Source organism: Hyperolius riggenbachi, chromosome 9 (assembly GCF_040937935.1).
Source record: "Hyperolius riggenbachi isolate aHypRig1 chromosome 9, aHypRig1.pri, whole genome shotgun sequence".
NCBI classification, from domain to species: Eukaryota; Metazoa; Chordata; class Amphibia; order Anura; family Hyperoliidae; genus Hyperolius; species Hyperolius riggenbachi.
Window position 1 is genome coordinate 270,051,961 of NC_090654.1, and position 20,748 is coordinate 270,072,708.

At 46.7% G+C, this 20,748-nt stretch overlaps 1 protein-coding gene across 2 annotated transcripts in view; it reads right to left on the reverse strand.

The window, feature by feature from the left end:
- Nucleotides 1-10,519, reverse strand: part of GALC (galactosylceramidase) — an 85,945-nt gene extending 75,426 nt beyond the window's left edge. For both annotated transcript variants that reach the window (XM_068254545.1, XM_068254546.1), the window contains exons 1-3: nucleotides 10,370-10,519; nucleotides 5,842-5,910; nucleotides 4,242-4,305 (exon numbers count right to left, since the gene is read on the reverse strand). In XM_068254545.1, the coding sequence (XP_068110646.1) occupies nucleotides 4,242-4,305; nucleotides 5,842-5,910; nucleotides 10,370-10,498 (262 nt within the window). In that variant the 5' untranslated portion in view covers nucleotides 10,499-10,519. The remainder of the gene's footprint in view (nucleotides 1-4,241; nucleotides 4,306-5,841; nucleotides 5,911-10,369) is intronic.
- Nucleotides 10,520-20,748: the final 10,229 nt, after the last annotated feature.

Genomic DNA, 20,748 nt, shown 5'->3' on the forward strand with positions numbered 1-20,748 from the left:
GACTGCAGCAACACCATAGCGACGCAAACGGCACCATGTGGCTGAAATTAGCTAAAATTTACGCCCTGGCAGGAATAACTGGCCATAAACAGGGCATAGATCTCAGCTACCCATGTCCGCAAGAGATTAAAGAGGAACTGTAACCAATGATTGAACTTCATTGCAATCAGTAACTGATACGCCCTTCCCCATGAGAAATCTTGACCTTTTCTCCAAACAGATCGCCAGGGACGCCTGTATGGCTGATATTGTGGTGAAAGCCCTCCCACAGTGTGATGTCAGGAACTAGGTCCTGACATCACATTGTGGGAGCCTTGTTGCATTGTGGGAAATAACTCCAACTGCCAAGCAAGCAGTATCTCCCTCTATGCATATGTATATATGTAAATAATGACCTTTTAGCCTATCATATTGTTAGTGATATGGTTAGTGGGTGTGGTTATAATGGTAGTTGGTGCTGTCTAGTATTTTCTTGTCTGCCAGTAGTAAAGATGATGACCTGCAGGATCATTGAGGATCAAACAACATGAACAAATTACAAAAAAAATTTGATCTATTTTTCAACTTCTGACTTTGGCCTGGTGCACACCAAAACCCGCTAGCAGATCCGCAAAATGCTAGCAGATTTTGAAACGCTTTTTCTTATTTTTCTGTAGCGTTTCAGCTAGCATTTTGCAGTTTTGGGAAGAGTTTTTCGTGTAGTAGATTTCATATATTGTTACTGAACAGCTACTGTAACAAAAACACCTGCAAAACCGCTCTGATCTGCCGTTTTTCAGAGCGGTTTGCGTTTTCCTATACTTTACATTAGAGGCAGAAACGCCTCCGCAATCCAAAATCTGCAGCAGCCCGGGAGTATGCGTTTCTGCAAAACGCCTCCCGCTCTGGTGTGCACTACCCCATTGAGATACATTACCCAAGCGTATCCGCAGCCGCAAGCAACTGCAAAAACGCCTGAAGACCCACTCGGTGTGCCCCAGCCCTTTGAAATATATTTTTATCCCCTTCTCACTAAAGTTCCCCACATGTCACCGAGGTGACATGTGACATGATGAGATAGACGTGTATGTACAGTGCCAAGCACACTAATAACTAGGCCGTTTTCCTTTTTTCTTTCTGTGCCTGAAAGAGTTAAACATCAGGTATGCAAGTGACAGTTTCTGTCTGGGTCAAACTATAGCATAACCCTCACTGATAAGTAATTACAGCCATAAAATACTTTCCTGTCAGTAAATGGCTTCTGAGAGCAGGAAAGAGATAAAAAGGGTCAATAATTCATAGATTTGAGCTCTGGCATACTTCAATGAAGGTGTCTTTGAGCAGAGACAATGAAACAGTAAAAATTAGATTTAAATATAAAATAAAACTGTCGGATAACTAAATAAGTAATTTTTAGGAGAAGGAGGATGGATACAATTGTTTTTCTCAGCAGTTTATTTTCACCTCAGATGTCAGGGCCTGAGCCCACTGCTGCAGATGTGTCCGCTTTTCAGTTAAACATCAATGTTACAGATGCTGAAAAGCAGACAGAAGCGGACACAGCTGCACAGTGGCGTAGCTAAGGAGCTGTGGGCCCTGATGCAAGTCTTACAATGGTGCCCCCCAAGCACTCTATACATAACAATTGATACGGTGCACCAAAACCTGCCATGGACAACCCCAGTGTCAGAGGTGCAAGAAGGGGATGGGAAACAGCTTGTTAACCTCTTGAGGACTGCAGGGCTAAACCCCCCTAGTGACCAGGCAATTTTTAGTTTAAAAGGCCACTGCAGCTTTAAGGCCAAGCTGCAGGGCCGCACAACACAGCACACAAGTGATTCCCCCCCCCCTTTTCTCCCCACCAACAGAGCTCTCTGTTGGTGGGGTCTGCTCGCTCCCCCCATGTTTATTTTTTGTTTAATAAATATTATTGTTGCCGTATTTTGAAAAAAAAAACCCTCTTCCTTTACATCCCTTCCCTCCCTCCCTCCCCACAGCCGGCCAATTACGGCGATCGGCTGTCATAGGCTTCTGCCTATGAGAGTCTATCACTCTCTTGTCCCCCAGGGGGACCAGTACAGTGCTGCTGCTGATCGCAGCGCTGTACTATGTAAACAGACAGCGATCACGCCATCTAACAGTCTCCCGAGCGGCAATAGCCGCTCGGAGACTGAAGGCGGGGCGGAGCTCCGCCCCCCAAGCAGGAGATGCGCGCGCAGCCTGCGCGCGATCTCCTGCAAAACAGAGCCCCAGGACTTTACGCCAATTGGAGTTAGGCGGTCCTGGGGCTGCCGCCGCGGCCACGCCTACTGGCGTGACGCGGTCGGCAAGAGGTTAATGATTACTACTATTCAAAGTGATTATTATTATGAGCACAGGACTAATAGAGAGCTAATACTGTAGTTGAGGGAGGGCCCTTTGGGGCCCCTCTGGCCCAAGGGCCCCGATGCGGTCGCTACCGCTGCACCCCCTATTGCTACGCCCCTGCAGCTGCATCAGTGGGCTCAGGCCTTTAAGCATTGTAACAAGCTGGATCACACAGATGTTACTACTGCGCTCCGGAATTCTGCACGGCTCGGATTTGACACGGAGGTGGGAGGACGCAGCGCCGACGTCCCTACGGCTTCCTCCCTCTGGAATGAATGAGTCTTTGCAGTAAGCCCAGTGAAGCTGTGAGGGCAGGGTTCACACTGGCCCTTTTCACGTGCAGTTTTTTTTTTGCATCTCAAATCGCATAAGAACCGACAGCCCATGTAAAGCCATTGGCCCGTTCACATCTATGATGCATTTTCCAATGCGGAAAAGAAAAAAACTTTGCAGCCTGCAGTATATGTTTTGCACACAGCAAATGTCACCTCGCTAACAATCATTAGCTACGGTGGAAATAACCTTGTGCTGTAATGTAGATGAACACAGGCAGCATGGTGGCGTAGTGATTAGCGCTCTCGCCTTGCAGCGCTGGGTCACAGGTTCAAATACCAAAAAGGGCACTATCTGCATTGAGTTTGTATGTTCTCCCTATGTCTGTGTGGGTTTCCTCCAGGCACTCTGGTTTCCCCCCATGTCCCAAAAACATGCAGATGAATTAATTGGCCCTAGACTACAATACACTATACGATACATACATCGACATAGGACTATGGTAGGGATTAGATGGTGACCCCTTTGAAGCACAGTTAAGTGACAAGACAATATACTCAGCACTTATCAGCCTTGTCGAGGGAGGATTCCGAGACACTTCGGGGGAGCCAGCGCTGGAATGCCTGCAGCTACAGGAGAGAGTGAAGCCTCATTGGGAACTGGAGGCTTCCCCCTCCCGAGGAGAGTACCCCCAGGGGAACTTTTTTTTGCTACAGGTTCTCTTTAAAGGATACCACAACTGACATGTGGCATAATGAGATAGACATGGGTATGTACAGTGCCTAGCACACAAATAACTATGCTGTGTTCCTTTTTTTCTTTCTCTGCCTGAAAGAGGTAAATATCAGGTATGTAAGTGGCTGACTCAGTCCTGACTCAGACAGGAAGTGACTACAGTGTGACCTTCACTGATAAGAAATTCCAACTATAAAACACTTTCCTAGAAGAAAATGGCTTCTGAGAGCAAGAAAGAGATAAAAAAGGGGGAAATTCTTATCAGCGAGGGTCACACTGTAGTCACTTCCTGTCTGAGTCAGGACTGACTCAGCCACTTACATACCTGATATTTACCTCTTTCAGGCAGAGAAAGAAAAAAAGGAACACAGCATAGTTATCTGTGTGCTAGGCACTGTACATACACATGTCTATCTCATTATGCCACATGTCAGTTGTGGTATCCTTTAAGCTGTTGCTTATCTTTCAGTGCAGAGAGGAAGTTCTGAGTTCAGGTCCGTTTTAACCACTTCATGCAAACTGGACATGTACAAACGTCTTATTTGTGAACCATAAACGTCCATTCTGCAGAAATATATGCTCGTCATAGGTATGTGGCTAAATTGTATTTTCCATCACAGAGTCGTAACAGCACTGATGTGTGCGGAGTGAAATCCAGGAGGCAATCAGCTATGGTTTTCATTTTTTCCTGAAAAGCTGACCCTCAGAATTGCTGTAGGGGTACCCTCTTTCCTCCCGCCCGACACCAGTTTCTGCAATCTGCACTTTGGAAGCACAGACGCCATTTGACAAATTATAAATATTTCAGTTTATCACTCGGATGCGTTTCAGTTTGGAACACCAGAGAGTCCTCCTGGAGGAAATGGAGATCTATAAGCACCACATACCTGTGGACTGCGCATCTCCTCCGATCTCTACTTTAAAGATGTGCAGAGAGGCTCCGAAATCTGGCTGTAAAGACGGAAAAGAGAAAAAAGTTTAGAAAGCAGCGACAGCATCAGCGGCTATTCTGATAAGCTGCAGCAGGTCCCCTCTAATGTATTATTATTATTTTGGATTCATAAACCACATCTTCTGTGGTTTAGCTGTGAAATGCACACATTCCTCCCTCAGTTTCCAGAGTATTAACCAGCCTGGCGGTATGGACGAGCTCAGCTCGTTCATTACCGCCGGAGGCTGCCGCTCAGGCCCTGCTGGGTCGATTTTTATCAAATAAAAAGGTGCACACGCAGCCGGCACTTTTAGTTGGCTGCATGCGATAGTTTTTTTTTAATTAAAAAAAAAGTCCGGTCGCCAGCCTGGCGATCTTAATAGAGTGTACCGGAACACAGATACTTACCACATTTTTCAGCGTATAAGACGCTCCAGAATACCCAAAGTCCCTACGGTTTAGAGGGCAAAAACGAGGGGGGAAAAATTACTAAACCTGGCGCGCCCATAGTCCAGGAGTGTCTTGTGAAGCTTTTCCCCTAATTATTGTGTCCCCTTCTGTCCCCAGTGTGTCCTGCTCTCCCTCCTCTCCCCCTCCTGTGCGGCTGCCCTAGTGCTGGCTTCTGCCAATTACCTCATCACCAGAAGCTGTCACTAGGGGAGCCGCACAGGAGGTGAGAGGTCTGTTTTTGCCGCTGGAGCCATTGTTTAGGTGAGACAGGGCAGAGCAGGACACATGGGAAAGGGGGGGGGGGTATCAGGAGCCGGAGCCATGAGGAGGAGTGCAAACGGGGTGGGAGACACGGGGAGGTGCAGGAGAAATGTGGGACAATACAGGGAGTCCGCGTCGCCGTGGCGGGACAGCAGTTCGTATTGGCAGGTGTTCGGGGACTCCCTGCATTCAGCCATTTTGGGGGGAGAAAAAGAGTGCGTCTTATATGCCGAAAAATATGGTAGGGATACCGCTGGATCTTGCAAAGGCATTTCACCCCCTCCTGGCCCCCATTATTGCTGTGCACGGACCTCTGGAACATTTCTGACTAGAGCTTGTTAGAAATGTGGTTGCGAGCACCCTCCCCTTTATGCATGAGCACAGCTGTACTGCTTCTGCGCGAGTATGGCAGTGCCTGTGCAGTAAGCCAGAACCACTCATGCTAGTGTGCAGGCGTGGCCATGCTGGTGCAAACAGAGGGCAAAGCTGCAAACTTCCAGAAAGTTCCAGGCAGCAGTGATAAGGTGAAGAGGACATGGGACATGTGCCTCTACCTAGGTGAGTATATGGGTTTTTTGGTTTAGCAAGGGTTCCAGTTTTGACATCTGAGGAAGAGAAGGCTGTCAGCACTGAGGATCTGACATCGCTGATCCTCTTCAGCTAATGCTTTGTATTATTATATGTTGAAAAACAAGTTTTTTACATTTATTTATTTATTTTTGATCATTCTTCTAGCCAAATATCTAAAAACTGTACTCCACAAACTGTGAGGAGAACCTGTGAGGAGGATTCCTACAATCACAGCGCCCGCCATCTAATATCCAAGCCCACCCCATCACAGTTACCTTGAAGAGATAGTCGAGGATTTGGCTTCTGTACGGCTCCGGATAATTCACCAGCAGCCTTGATGTGGCCTGGGAAAAAAAACACAGACAATAAAATGAACGGGATCCGAGAAATCATCCAAAACAACATTCTGCCCTGACCCACCCAGCTCAATGTACCTGTCATGGGGGGGGAAATAGTTCTATTATACTTCCTATTGCCTTGACAAAGCCCAGGTGATTAGGCGAAACATGTAGGAAAGGAGGAAGCAAAACCAACTAAACCTCACGACCCATGTGGTCGGAAGATGGAGCTCCATGCACACGGCGATTATGTGAGTCTTCACAGCCGCCCACTCTTCAGTATTCTGGTGACCGGTATCCTCAATGTGGACTATTGCCTGAAGCATAACTATCGCACTGTTTGAGTATTGCTGGCTTATGTGTTTGGGAATGGTCCAACTTGCAAGGTTTAGTCACTAGGGTCACGGGGTTCCCCCCGATTCATGCTTTTAGGGATGGGGCCTCCCTGCTCTGTAGGAGAGCTCTGATTACATGTCCGTAAATAAAGTTTTTTTCCAATTTGACATAGAGTTGAGCACTGTATTTCCTTATTTTTGGCTGTAACTTATTGTTTGTTTAGAAGCTCCTGCAGGCTTGCAGTTCTATGTCGTATATAGGAGTAGTGCCTCTTGCACATATTTTTACTTCTTTTATACCTACCTGGGGCTTCATCCAGCCCTCAAAGACTCACAAGTCCCTCTGTGTCTTCCTGTGTTGCTCCCTTTGAGCAGCTGAGTCCCTCCGAAACTTTGCTGACTTGCCAGTCGGGAACTGTTGCACTTGTAAAGTCCCAGATGCTCTCGAAGCTCGAGCGAGAAAGCGCATGGCCCGCGCATGTAGAATAGCCTGTGACGGGTGATCTTTTGGAGGGTAACAGCTGATCAGTGGAGCGCGACGGGAGGAAACGAGGGAGCTGTGAGAATTCAGGGGGTTGTAAGAAGATCCAGGTCAGTAAAACAGAACTTGTTCCCACATAACTAGTTTACTGTAACATTTTCCAATCCAATTTTGAGCTCATCGTCACCGGTGGGGGAAGGAGCAGGGCTGTGGACTTGGTACAAAAAACTCAGACTCAGAGGCGTAACTAGAGAGAAGCAGCCCCTGCAATAGCCCACAGCTGTGCCCAACTACTAAAGAGGAACTCCGGTGAAGATAATGTAATAAAAAAAGTGCTTAATTTTTACAATAATTATGTATAAATAATTTAGTCAGTGTTTGCCCATTGTAAAATCTTTCCTCTCCCTGATTTACATTCTGACATTTATCACATGGTGACATTTTTACTGTTGGCAGGTGATGTCAGTGGAAGGAGATGCTGCATGCTTTTTTGGCAGTTGGAAACAGCTGTTATTTCCCACAATGCAACAAGGCTCCCACAGTGTGAAGTTAGGACCTCAGTGCTGTGAGGAGCTGACATCACACCGTGGGAGGGGTTTCACCACAATATCAGCCATACAGAGCCCCTGATGATCTGTTTGATAAAAGGTAAAGATTTCTCATGTAAATAAAAGGGGGTATCAGCTACTGATTGGGATAAAGTTCTTGGTTACAGTTTCTCTTTCTCATCCTCCCATACAGGGGACTATACTGCAGATCCGGTGTATTGTGGCTACACTTGTTATGGGTCTGAAGATCATCATGACCACACTTGTTTTACGACCCGTGTGAGATGGGCTCCCCAGGCTGTGAGGGGAAACAAGGGGGGGCAAGGGAAGGGGGGGGGGGGGGGTGAACATTGGGGGAGGGGCATCAAACTGTAGTATGCCCCTGGTAGGTACGCCATTGGTTATGCCCCTGCTCCGACGCCTCAGTTTATGAAACCACGACTCCAGATACCCAAAAATTGCTCCACGTTCTGTAACATTCCCGCACACGGCATAATACATAATTACGTGGCGCAGTGTAGTGTGGAAGGACTAGATCTGGTGGCTCAGGCAGCCTAAAGCAGGCCATACACTCGTTAGATTAGCAGCAGATAGATCATCAGATAGATTTCTGATCTATTTGATGTGTTTAGGAACATTTTTTACTAGGAACAGATTAAAATCGATCTGATGGCATTTTTTTGCCATCAGATTTCCATTAGGTCCATTGCAAAATGATAATCCATCTCAGCAGATCGACCTACATTTTCCAGCATGTCAGATCGATTGAAATCGATCGAAATCGGCCGCAAATTGATCGATTGGTCAACCGATTTGCGATCGATTTCGATCAATCGGCCAATAATCGGCTCAGTGTATGGGCGCCTGAAATGTACCTGCGTAATATTTATATTTGAGGCTGGCAGTGATCAAAATGTCAGACTAATGCCTACTACACAGCATACAATTTTCCGTAATGCTGGGATTACACGTTACGTTTTTTGTAAACAATCGTTCCGATAGATGTCTTCGATAACATTCCGACATGTCCGATGTTCTGCTCGATTCTGTTCCGCTCGATTTCTCATAGAAGTGAATGGAAAAAAGATAAGAAAAACGAGCGGCAGATAAGTGAATTGAGCAGAGAATCGAATGGCTAATAGATCACGCGCAGAATCAAATGTGAAAAACATAACGTGTAATCCCAGCATAAGATTTGCTATAATGCTGGGCATACAGGGCCCAGATTCTTCTTATCAATCGAGCCACTGATGGCTCGATGATCATTTCCGACATGTTCGATCACGCGGGGGACAATAGGCAAAAACGAGGCACTGATAAGCGCGGAGAAGGAAGTGCCCGCGGGGACTCACTGGCTCGATTCCGGCGCATAAACGTGCCATGTATGCCCAGCATAAAGGCTCGTACACACGTCTGACAGAAGGCAACGACGGGTCCGTTGTCACCTCCCCCTGGGCGGCTTTTCAGCAGACAATACAGTGTGTGTACAGTCTGTCGGCGGACTGATAAGGCTGTTTCTGAACGATCGGATCGTTCAGAAACAGCACAGAAACAGCCTTATCAGTCCGCCGACAGACTGTACACACGCTGTATTGTCTGTCCGAAGCCCGCCCAGCAGGAGGTGACAACGGACCCGTCGTTGTTTTGCAATGGCAAATCGAATTGTATCGAATCCCGATCTGACATGTTGGATTTAATCAGATCGTAAATATTCAACATGTTGGAAATTATCTATCTAACCATCTATCTGCCTAGAAATTAGACATTGTTCTACTCAGCAGGAGATAACCAGAAGACAATGCAGCAGAGATAATGACCAGTCTCTACCAGTACTTTACAGAAAATAATCCAATCACAGAGAAATCTAACAGAAAAAATCTTGCAGTAAATTGTACAGTGTGTACTAGGCATTAATGCTGGGCATACACGGCTCGACGCAGGCTTGTCAATCAAGCCGCTGATGGCTCGATTGATAATATCCGACGTGTCCAGTCACCACGGGGATCGGTTCCGCACTCGATACCCGCGAGCGGACAACAGCTGCGAATCGAGCGGAAGATAAGAAGCGCCGGCGGGGACGATCGGGAACCGATCCGGGCGCACGAGCAGGAACGCGGCGGGAGTCGATCCGGCGGCTAATCGGCTGCCAGATCAGCCAGTGTATGCCCAGCATTAGGGGCCCATACACTGGTCTATTCTAGTCATTGATCAACCGATTCGACCATTTTGATCGAATCGGCTAGAATTCGATGCAGCAGAAAGCATGATCGATCAGCAGACCGATCGAATTCCGACCGATTTGGTCGATCAGTCCAGACGGAAAATCTGGGTCAATCGGCGGCTGCCAGCCGATCGATGGCCCATAGGGTTGCATTGAATCGAATGGTGCAACGATGCATTTCGATCGAATTTCAATAGATTTCATTCTGAAATCTATTGAAATTCAATTCCTACTGTGTGGCACACATCAGATACATTCCTGTTAGATTCCACCTGATAGGCATCTGACAGAAATCTATCTGATAGTCGAATCTGCTGCAAATCTGTAAGTGTATGGCCACCTTTAGTCCAAAACTTGATCTGAAGGGGCTGACACTGTGCTGCATTACTTGCTTGCATTTCCTACAATACACTAACTGGTGCCATACAAATTTCTTGCTATTTCCCTACGTGATATCAAAGCCCTCTGCCTGTCATCACAGCATAGCAATCAGGTGGTGCATGAAAAAAAAAAAATCACACCACAAAACACATAAAATAGCATTTGCAATCCTGGTTGCAATTTGGAATGGAAAAGGGTTCTAAAGGCTCGAATTCTTCGCTTTTTATATATAAAATTGCATGAAAATGTAGTGATCTATGCAGCTGATATAACTAATGTACATAGAAATCCTGACCCATCACCCATATACATCAGATAATCTGTTCCAGCTACTTTATCTTTATTTATTTAATCTTTACAAAATATTTAATCAATGTATTCACCTGTCACAGGAGCTCACACTCTAATCCCCTCCCCCACCCTGCACTGCATACACCTGTAATCACTTACAGTGTAGGGTGGGGGGCATTAGAGTGTGAGCTTCAGCACCAGCACTCACCCCTCCTCCGCTCACTGCTCCTATCCCATCAAACTCTCGGCCGAGCCCATCCTGGTCGGTCAGTGTGTAGTCGGAGCTCACCGCTGACAGCAGCAGCAGCACAAGCGACAGTTCCGCTAGCGCCGCCATCCCTGATCACATGACACTCTCCTCCCTGATCCTAGCGCTGCCCGGCCCACGTGACCGAGTATGTAAAAGACTAGCGGAGCGGAGCATGCCGGGAGCTGTAGTCTCGACGCAGAAAGTGTTATAGTCGGGGCAGCAGGGAAGGATTTAGTAGGGCTGACTGCTGGAAAACTTGACAGGGATTTATTTTTATTTTTTTTACCCAGCATCCATCAATAACCTTTTACAGTATGTAAAGAATATTCAATAAATATATATGACATTGCATGAGGGGAAGGGGGTACAAAAAAAACGTTAACTTAGCGCCCAACTGTCCCTCTTTTGGAGCCCTGTCCCTCTGTCCCTCTTTCACCCTCATTAGTCCCTCTTTCAGGACTTTGTCCCTCTTTCTATGTAATTATATATATTTCTCCACTAAAAAATGTGTTTGTTTGACTCTAAACTTTATTTCCATCCTTTAAATTGATATATTACTAATTTTAAAATGTTACTATGAAGGTAAATGAACCAGGATAGAAAGGACCAGTGTGGTTTGAACATACCTCCCAACTTTTTAAGATGAGAAAAAGGGACACTTAAAGAGAACCACGTTGGGCAAATTTTTTTATACATACCCGGGGCTTCCTCCAGCCCCATAAGCCTGGATCACTCCCACGCCGCCGTCCTCCGCTGCCTCTATTCGCCGATACCGGGTCTCGTACTTTCGGCCAGTCGACGCACACGTAGTGCGTCACTGCCAGCGGACGCGGCCAATTTTCCACATTTACAGGGGCTCCCTCCATATCCTTACATATCCATACTACGCAGGCGCATGCAGAAGGATAAGGAGGGAACCCCTGTGCATGCGGAAAATTGGTCGCGTCCGCCGGAAGTGAGGGACCCGGTACCGGCGATAGAGGCAGCGGAGGATGGTGGCGCGGGAGCGATCCAGGCTTATGGGGCTGGAGGACGCCCCAGATATGTATAAAAGCTTTTCCTATTTTTTAGCTTGCTTCGTCTCTGGTTCCCTTTAAGCCACGCCCCTGCCACAACCCCTGGCCATACCCCTATTTACGCATACCATAAAGATTTCATAAGAAAAATATGTTGTTTTATAATTCTAGCCACACTGGTCCTTCTATCCTGGTTAGAGATGAGCGTAATGACCTAATTACGAATTTCCGAAATTTCGCGAAATTACTACAATTACGATTTTAGCAGTAATCGAAATTTCGTAATTTTCGCAAATTACGCAAATTTTCGTAATTACGATTACGAAATTTAGTATTTTAAAGTTTGCAAAGGTTTCTATCCCTCTAGATGCCTAAAATGAATAACCAACCAACCTCCTCCTCCTCCTCTCTCTCTCTCTCCCCCTCTCTCCCTCTCTCCCTCTCTCCAGAGATCTGTAGTATTTCAAAACCATACTCACATTCATGACATGTCCAGGGATCAAACCCAGGCCAACCACATGGAAGACAGCTATGCTCACCACCATACCACCAAACACACACTAAATAGACTGCTAACCTAAATCTTACTTGTAGACAGTCATATGAGACACATGCTGGGTGCAGGGCTTTGTGATTGGACCATGGACCATGCGATAGAGTGAGGTGCAAAAATGAAATCATGCCTAGCAGAGGATGGTTTCACAATACTAAATGCTAGGCTGGCTGTGGTGCAATTGGTTAGTGCGTCTGGCTGGTAACAGCAAGGTTACAGGTTCGATTCCATCCAGGCATGTCTTTTCCTTTTGTGTTCAACAGTTGTCCAAACAGAGCCAACAGAGCCCCAGATAGCCATGTAGAGTTAGGTCACAGCTAGCCTGGCTGTGGTGCAATTGGTTAGTGTGTCTGGCTGGTAACAGCAAGGTTACAGGTTCGATTCCATCCAGGCATGTCTTTTCCTTTTGTGTTCAACAGTTGTCCAAACAGAGCCAACAGAGCCCCAGATAGCCATGTAGAGTTAGGTCACAGCTAGCCTGGCTGTGGTGCAATTGGTTAGTGTGTCTGGCTGGTAACAGCAAGGTTACAGGTTCGATTCCATCCAGGCATGTCTTTTCCTTTTGAGTTCAACAGTTGTCCAAACACCGAGCACAAAGTTTTGCATGCGTAAAGTTTTACGCACGCAAAATACCCCATGGGGTTCAATGGCGCAGCGCGCGCACGCAAAAGGAAAAGACATGCCTGGATGGAATCAAACCTGTAACCTTGCTGTTACCAGCCAGACACACTAACCAATTGCACCACAGCCAGGCTAGCTGTGACCTAACTCTACATGGCTATCTGGGGCTCTGTTGGCTCTGTTTGGACAACTGTTGAACGCAAAAGGAAAAGACATGCCTGGATGGAATCGAACCTGTAACCTTGCTGTTACCAGCCAGACACACTAACCAATTGCACCACAGCCAGCCTAGCATTTAGCACTGTGAAACCATCCTCTGCTAGGCATGATTTCATTTTTGCACCTCACTCTATCGCATGGTCCAATCACAAAGCCCTGCACCCAGCATGTGTCTCATATGACTGTCTACAAGTAAGATTTAGGTTAGCAGTCTATTTAGTGTGTGTTTGGTGGTATGGTGGTGAGCATAGCTGTCTTCCATGTGGTTGGCCTGGGTTTGATCCCTGGACATGTCATGAATGTGAGTATGGTTTTGAAATACTACAGATCTCTAGAGAGAGAGAGGGAGGGAGGAGGAGGAGGAGGAGGAGGAGGAGGAGGAGCTGGCTGGCTGGCTGGCTGTGCTATTCATTTTAGGCATCTAGAGGGATAGAAACCCTTACAAACCTGAAAAAGTAAAATTTCGGTTTGAGATACGAAATTCGTCATTATGGGAGTGAAATTTCGATTACGAAATTGTAAATTACGATTTGAAAATTAATTACGAAATTACGAATTTGGGTCGTAATGTTAAATTTCGCATTCGTAATAAAAGCAGTTCGAAATTTCGAAAATTTCGGCTCATCTCTAATCCTGGTTCATTTTCCTTCATATTAACATTTTAAAATTAGTAATATATCAATTTAAAGGATGGGAATAACGTTTAGAGTCAATCAAACACATTTTTTAGTAGAGAAATATATATATTTACATAGAAAGAGGGACAAAGTCCTGAAAGAGGTACAAATGAGGAGGAAAGAGGGAGAGGGCTCCCAAAGCGGGACAGTTGGCAGCTATGAAGTAAGTGTACCTGAGGAGAACATAATGGGTAAAACAGATACCTGCCTATGAAGACGGAATCCTCTAAATCCTGCTGAGGCTTCCCTGACCTCATGGGCCGCCTGCCGCCTCTCTGCTCTCCCGCCCACTTTCCTAATGCCTCCTTGCCATGGACTGTTGAGCTGTGTGCTCAGCAAGCAGTTACCATGCAGCAGTGAGTGAGCAGTTACCAGGCAGCTGTGAGCAGTTACCTGGCAGCAGCGAGCAGTTACCAGGCAGCAGTGAGTGAGCAGTTACCAGGCAGCTGTGAGCAGTTACCTGGCAGCAGTGAGCAGTTACCAGGCAGCAGCGAGCAGTTACCAGGCAGCAGCGAGCAGTTACCAGGCAGCAGCGAGCAGTTACCAGGCAGCAGTGAGCAGTTACCAGGCAGCAGCGAGCAGTTACCAGGCAGCAGCAGCGAGCAGTTACCAGGCAGCAGTGAGCAGTTACCAGGCAGCAGCGAGCAGTTACCAGGCAGCAGCGAGCAGTTACCAGGCAGCAGCGAGCAGTTACCAGGCAGCAGTGAGCAGTTACCAGGCAGCAGCGAGCAGTTACTACGCAGCAGTGAGCAGTTAACAGTACCAGGCAGCAGTGAGCGGTTACCAAGCAGCAGTGAGCAGTTACCAGGCAGCAGCGAGCAGTTACCAGGCAGCAGTGAGCAGTTACTAGGCAGCAGTGAGCAGTTACTAGGCAGCAGTGAGCAGTTACCAGGCAGCAGAGAGCAGTTACTACGCAGCAGTTACCAGGCAGCAGCGAGCAGTTACCAGGCAGCAGTGAGCAATTACTAGGCAGCAGCGAGCAGTTACCAGGCAGCAGTGAGTAGTTACCAGGCAGCAGCGAGCAGTTACCAAGCAGCAGTGAGCAGTTACTAGGCAGCAGTGAGCAATTACCAGGCAGCAGCGAACAGTTACCAGGCAGCAGCGAACAGTTACCAGGCAGCAGCGAGCAGTTACCAGGCAGCAGCAAGCAGTTACTATGCAGCAGCGAGCAGTTACTAGGCAGCAGTGAGCAGTTACCAGGCAGCAGCGAGCAGTTACTACGCAGCAGTTACCAGGCAGCAGCGAGCAGTTACCAGGCAGCAGCGAGCAGTTACTAGGCAGCAGCGAGCAGTTACCAGGCAGCAGCGAGCAGTTACCAGGCAGCAGCAAGCAGTTACCAGACAGCAGCGAGCAGTTACCAGGCAGCAGCGAGCAGTTACCAGGCAGCAGTGAGCAGTTACTATGCAGCAGTGAGTAGTTACCAGGCAGTAGTGAGCAGTTACCAGGCAGCAGTGAACAGTTACCAGACAGCAGCGAACAGTTGCCAGGCAGCAGCGAGCAGTTACCAGGCAGCAGCGAGCAGTTACTATGCAGCAGTGAGCAGTTACCAGGCAGCAGTGAGCAGTTACCAGGCAGCAGTGAGCAGTTACCAGGCAGCAGCGAACAGTTACCAGGCAGCAGCGAACAGTTACCAGGCAGCAGCGAACAGTTACCAGGCAGCAGCGAGCAGTTACCAGGCAGCAGTGAGCAGTTACCAGGCAGCAGTGAGCAGTTACCAGGCAGCAGTGAGCAGTTACCAGGCAGCAGCGAGTAGTTACCAGGCAGCAGTGAGCAGTTACCAGGCAGCAGTGAGCAGTTACCAGGCAGCAGTGAGCAGTTACCAGGCGGCAGTGAGCAGTTACCAGGCAGCAGCAAGCAGTTGTGAGAGTTTGAGAGGCATTTTACTGCCTATCAGCAGTTCGTGGAAAAGAGGCCTTATTAAGGCATGCTGCGGTCAAACCCCATCACCTGTGAAAGATCACCATGGTCAGTCAGAAGGGAAGCTTTGAAACGCAACAACATCTGATCGAGTGCAGTGATTGGCCAAATGAGGGTGCCGCGATCCTGCCCACCAGACCATCGGAACCAGTTAGCAAAAGGAGCAGCAGACAGCTGTGATTGGCTGGTGTGGTGTCAGCACCCCCGCCTGATTCGTCATGTTTTAAAGCTTCCCCTCGCCAGTTTATAACTAATTATTGGAACTCAAATTGCCTTGGTAAGCTCAGTGACCCCTAACCTACATACACAGGTGAATCCAATTATAAGAAAGAGTATTTAAGGGGGTCAATTGTAAGTTTCCCTCCTTTTTTAAATTTCTCTAAAGAGTAGTAACATGGGGCTCTCAAAACAACTCTCAAATGACCTGAAGACAAAGATTGTTCACCAACATGGTTTAGGGAAAGGATACAGAAAGCTGTCTCAGAGATTTCAGCTGTCTGTTTCCACAGTTAGGAACATAATGAGGTAATGGAAGACCACAGGGTTAGTTCAAGTTAAGGCTCAAAGTGGCAGACCAAGAAAAATTTTGGATAAACAGCAGCGCCGAATGGTGAGAACAGTCAGAGTCAGGGCCGGGCCGAGGCAGAGGCGAGAGAGGCTCCAGCCTCAGGGCGCAGAGTAGGAGGGGGCGCACAATTCATTCAGCTGTCATTCCCCTATTGTGTATGAAGCAGAAAGAAATAAGAAAAGGGGATACATGGCAGTGACTGCAAGCCAGATAACTAGAGATTAAGGTGTTGGGGAGGTTGTGGGCCCTGTGGCGCCTCTTAGTCTAATAGCAATCAGTGTGTGATGTTTGGGATGGGAGGGATGGAGGGGCGCACTTTGGTGTCTCAGCCTTGGGTGCTGGAGGACCTTGTCCCGGCTCTGGTCAGAGTCAACCCACAGACCAGCACCAAAGATCTACAACATCATCTTGCTGCAGATGGAGTCACTGTGCATCGTTCAACCACTTGGCGCACTTTCCACAAGGAGATGCTGTATGCAGAACAAGCCTTTTCTCCACCCACAGCACAGAGCCTCTTGAGGTACGTTAAAGCACATTTGGACAAGCCAGCTTCACTTTGGAATGAGATCCTGTGGACTGCTGAAACTAAAATTGAGTTATTTGGGCATAACAAGGGGCATTATGCATGGAGGAAAAACAACACAGCATTTCAAGAAAAACACCTGCTACCTACAGTAAAATATGGTGGTGGTTCCATCATGCTGTGGGGATGTGTGGTCAGTGCAGGGACTGGGAATATTGCCAAAGTTGAGGGACGCATGGATTCCACTCAGTATCAGCAGATTCTGGAGACCAATGTCAAGGAATCAGTGACAAAGTTGAAGCTGTGCCGGGGCTGGATCTTTCAACAAGACAACGACCCTAAACGCTGCTCAAAATCCACTAAGGCATTCATGCAGAGGAACAAGTACAACGTTCTAGAATGGCCATCTCAGTCCCCAGACCTGAATATCATTGAAAATCTGTGGTGTGAGTTATAAAGAGCTGTCCATGCTTGGAAGCCATCAAGCCTGACTGAACTAGAGATGTTTTGTAAAGAGGAATGGTCCATAATACCTGCAACCAGAATCCAGACTCTCATTGGAACTTACAGGAAGCGATTAGAGGCTGTAATTTCAGCAAAAGGAGGATCTACTAAATATTGATTTCATTTCTTTTTTGTGGTGCCCAAATTTATGCACCTGGCAAATTTTGTTTAAACAATTATTGCGCTTTCTGTAAATCCAATAAACTTCATTTCACTTCTCAAATATCACTGTGTGTGTCTCCTATGTGATATATTTAACTGACATTTTTTATCGTAGCAACCAACGATCTATACAGGAAAATCATGACGATTAACAACGTTGCCCAAACTTTCACATCCCACTGTATATATACTAGCTGATAGCCCAGCGTTGCCGGGTATGTATTTGGTGTTGGCTCCGCCCACTTTTTCTATCCCCAACACACAATTACTCAGGGCTCATTCACACTAAGGGCGTTTTTGCCATTTTTTCAAATGCCGGCGATTTTCAAAATCGCCCTAAGAATGCTTGTGCAATGATTCTCCATGACAGATTTCACATCTGAGCCGTTCGTCTCCGATCCGCTCAGAGGAGCGCTGCATGGGCCATTTTTGAGGCAATTACGCCTCAATGGAAGGTATAGGAAAAACACAAAACACTCACAAAATCGTTGTGCATCGATTGCATTCACATTTTCAAGAATAAATACATTGTATGTATTCTTTTCCAGGTCAAGAATTACAAAACCGCTCGGGAAAAATGCTTAGAATACCTCTTAGCACTAAAAACAAATTGCCCACCCATGTGCCGGGATTCGGAAAAAGACGTGTCAAAAACCGCCCAACCATAATGGCCATGCGAACGGAACGCAATGTGAACAAGGCCTCAATGACCTCCTTTGTGAGCTTTGCAGTCTTTGGTATCAATAGTTTGCATTGAAATGGAACAAATCTAATTGGCTGTGGCTCCGCCCCATTTTCCAAATTTCAATGCAAGTCACCCAATGACCAACTGTACCAGGTGCAAGAATGGCACCAATTAAATATCCCCCTTGAAAATAAATGGGTGAATTTTGTAGGCTCCACCCACTTAAAGTGATCCTTAAGCTCCCCCCAAAAAATGAGTTTTACTCACCTGGGGCTTCCAATAGCCCCCTGCAGCTGTCCGGTGCCTTCGCTATGTCCCGCCGATCCTTCTGTCCCCGCCGGCAACCACTTTCGGTTTCGCCATCAGCCACCGACAGGCTGGGAACGCGAGTGATTCTTCGCGTTCCCAGTCACAATAACTCCCTCTATGATGCTATAACAGCCCTCTATGCTGCTATATGATATATACTCTATGCTATAGCAGCATAGAGGGAGCTATTGTGGCGGGGAACACAAAGAATCACTCGCGTTCCCAGCCTGTCGGCGGCTGATGGCGAAACCGGAAGTGGTCGCCGGCAGGGACAGGAGGATCGGAGGGACACGGCGAGGGCACCGGACAGCTGCAGGGTGCTATTGAAAGCCCCAGGTGAGTAAAACTCTTTTTTTTTTTTCAGCTTAAGGGTCACTTTAAGCCCAACTGGACAAACATTCTCGTCCAGTTGGGCTGCGCGCACACCCGCGGGCCGCGCACTCTCCCGCCGCCAGCCGTTAGCCCAGCGATCAATGAAAGGGATTATAGATCCCATTCATTGATCCAAGCCCCCCGCAGAAAAACCGACAGCCTGTAATCAGAGGCTTCGGTTTTTTTTGAGTTACAAAAAGTTCCCCGTCTTTATTCTTCTTCCTGGAAGCATACGATCACGCTTCCAGGACTTTTTCACTGTGGCCATCTTGTGGCCAAATAGTAAAACTACACACACATCCATTTTTTAATAAATAAATACAGTTTTTTACATTTTAAATTAGCTGTTTACCTCCCACACCAAAAATTACCCACATACAATTTTTAACACAAAAAAATAAAAAAATTACAATAAAAAAAACAACAAAAAACACATAGTTACCTAAGGGTCTGAACTTTTTAAATATGCATGTCAAAGAAGTATATTAATATAATTTTTGTAATTATAAGCTTGTAAATAGTGATGGGCGCAAATTGAAAAAATGCACCTTTATTTCCAAATAAAGTATTGGCGCCATACATTGTGATAGGGACATAATTTAAATGGTGTAATAAGCGGGACAAATGGGCAAATAAAATTCATGGGTTTTAATTATGGTAGCATGTATTAATTTCAAACTATAATGGCCCAAAACTGAGAAATAATGATTTTTTTTCAATTTCTTTCTTAATATTCCTGTTAAAATGGATTTAGAATAAAATAATTCTTAGCAAAATGTATCACCCAATGAAAGCCTAATTGGTGGCAGAAAAAACAAGATATAGATCAATTCATTGTGATGAGTAGTGATAAAGTTATTGGCAAATGAATGGGAGGTGAAAGTTGCTCAGAAGCAAAAAATAAACAACCCTTTGGGCTTAAGTGGTTAATCCCAGTCACCCAGTGACCAACTGCGCGAAGTTTGAGAACCATGCCATTAACAGTGTAAAGGTAAGTGGACACATCAGATCGTTCGTTATGTTTGTATGAACGATCGTCGGTTGTGCATGCAAAAATCGATCGTTCTCGTTCATCTACAAACGATTTTTATCTGACGTGTGTACGAACCTTAAAGGGAACCACAGACGAAACACCCTCATGTATTTTACCATATATATCAGAGGGAACATTAGAGAAAACACCTACCTTGCTTTCTGTTTCATTGTGCACTGCACAGCTTGCTTCTAAACAGCGGTCATAAAATCCCAGACTGAGCATTCAGTCCGGCTTTGCTCAGGAATATTTATAGCTCAGTCTGTGTTCTCTCCTGTCTTTTCAAGTCCAAGCCTGCCCCCTGCTGGCTCTGCTCAGGAATCATTATAGCTGAGTCATTATAGCAAAGCCTGACTGAATGCTCAGTCGGGGATTTTATCAGGTCTGATAAGAAGCAAGCTAAACAGTGCAGAATGGAACAGAAAGCAGTGTAGGTGTTTTCTCTAATGTTCCTACTGATCTATATGGTTAATACATGAGGGTGCTTCGTCTCTGGTTCACTTTAAGAATGGCTGCAGCTTACATTTTCCCAGTGAAATTTGTCTTTGTCTCCGCCCACTTTTTGGTTATGGGAATATAAAGTATCCTATATGTTATTCCAGGTAATGTACTATGTGTGTGCCAAATTTCATTCAAATACGTTCAGCCATTGTAGTGTGATCGAGTAACAAACATTCCCCCCCCCCTCCCCCGTCCTCACAATCCTGCCTTGGGATCCACAAAAAGCAGCCTCCTTGCGTATGCATGGTACCTCTGTCCTGCTCCAGATGGCTCACACCTGTGCTGTGGCGCAGCCCCATTCTAGCCTGGCTTTTTCTGAAGAAAGCCAAGCAGGACGGAGCCACTGCCCTGCGTAAGTTGCTGACATGCGTTGACAAGCTCTTTTTCGGGGGTCCCAGCGCTAAAACGGAGGAGGGCCTGGAGGGGGAGGGGGAACCCTCTATAGGATCCAGAGCCAGGCTTCCCCCTGCCGAGGTGAGTAACCCATAGGGAAACTTTTTTCCTTACCGGTACACTTTAAAGTACACCTGAACTAAGAGGGATATGGAGGCTGCCATAACTATTTCCTTTTATACAATACCAGTTGCCTGGCAGCACTGCTGGTCTCTTTGGCTTCAGTAGTGTCTGAATCACACACACAAAAAGCATGCAGCAAATCACTACACAAACTAAGTGCT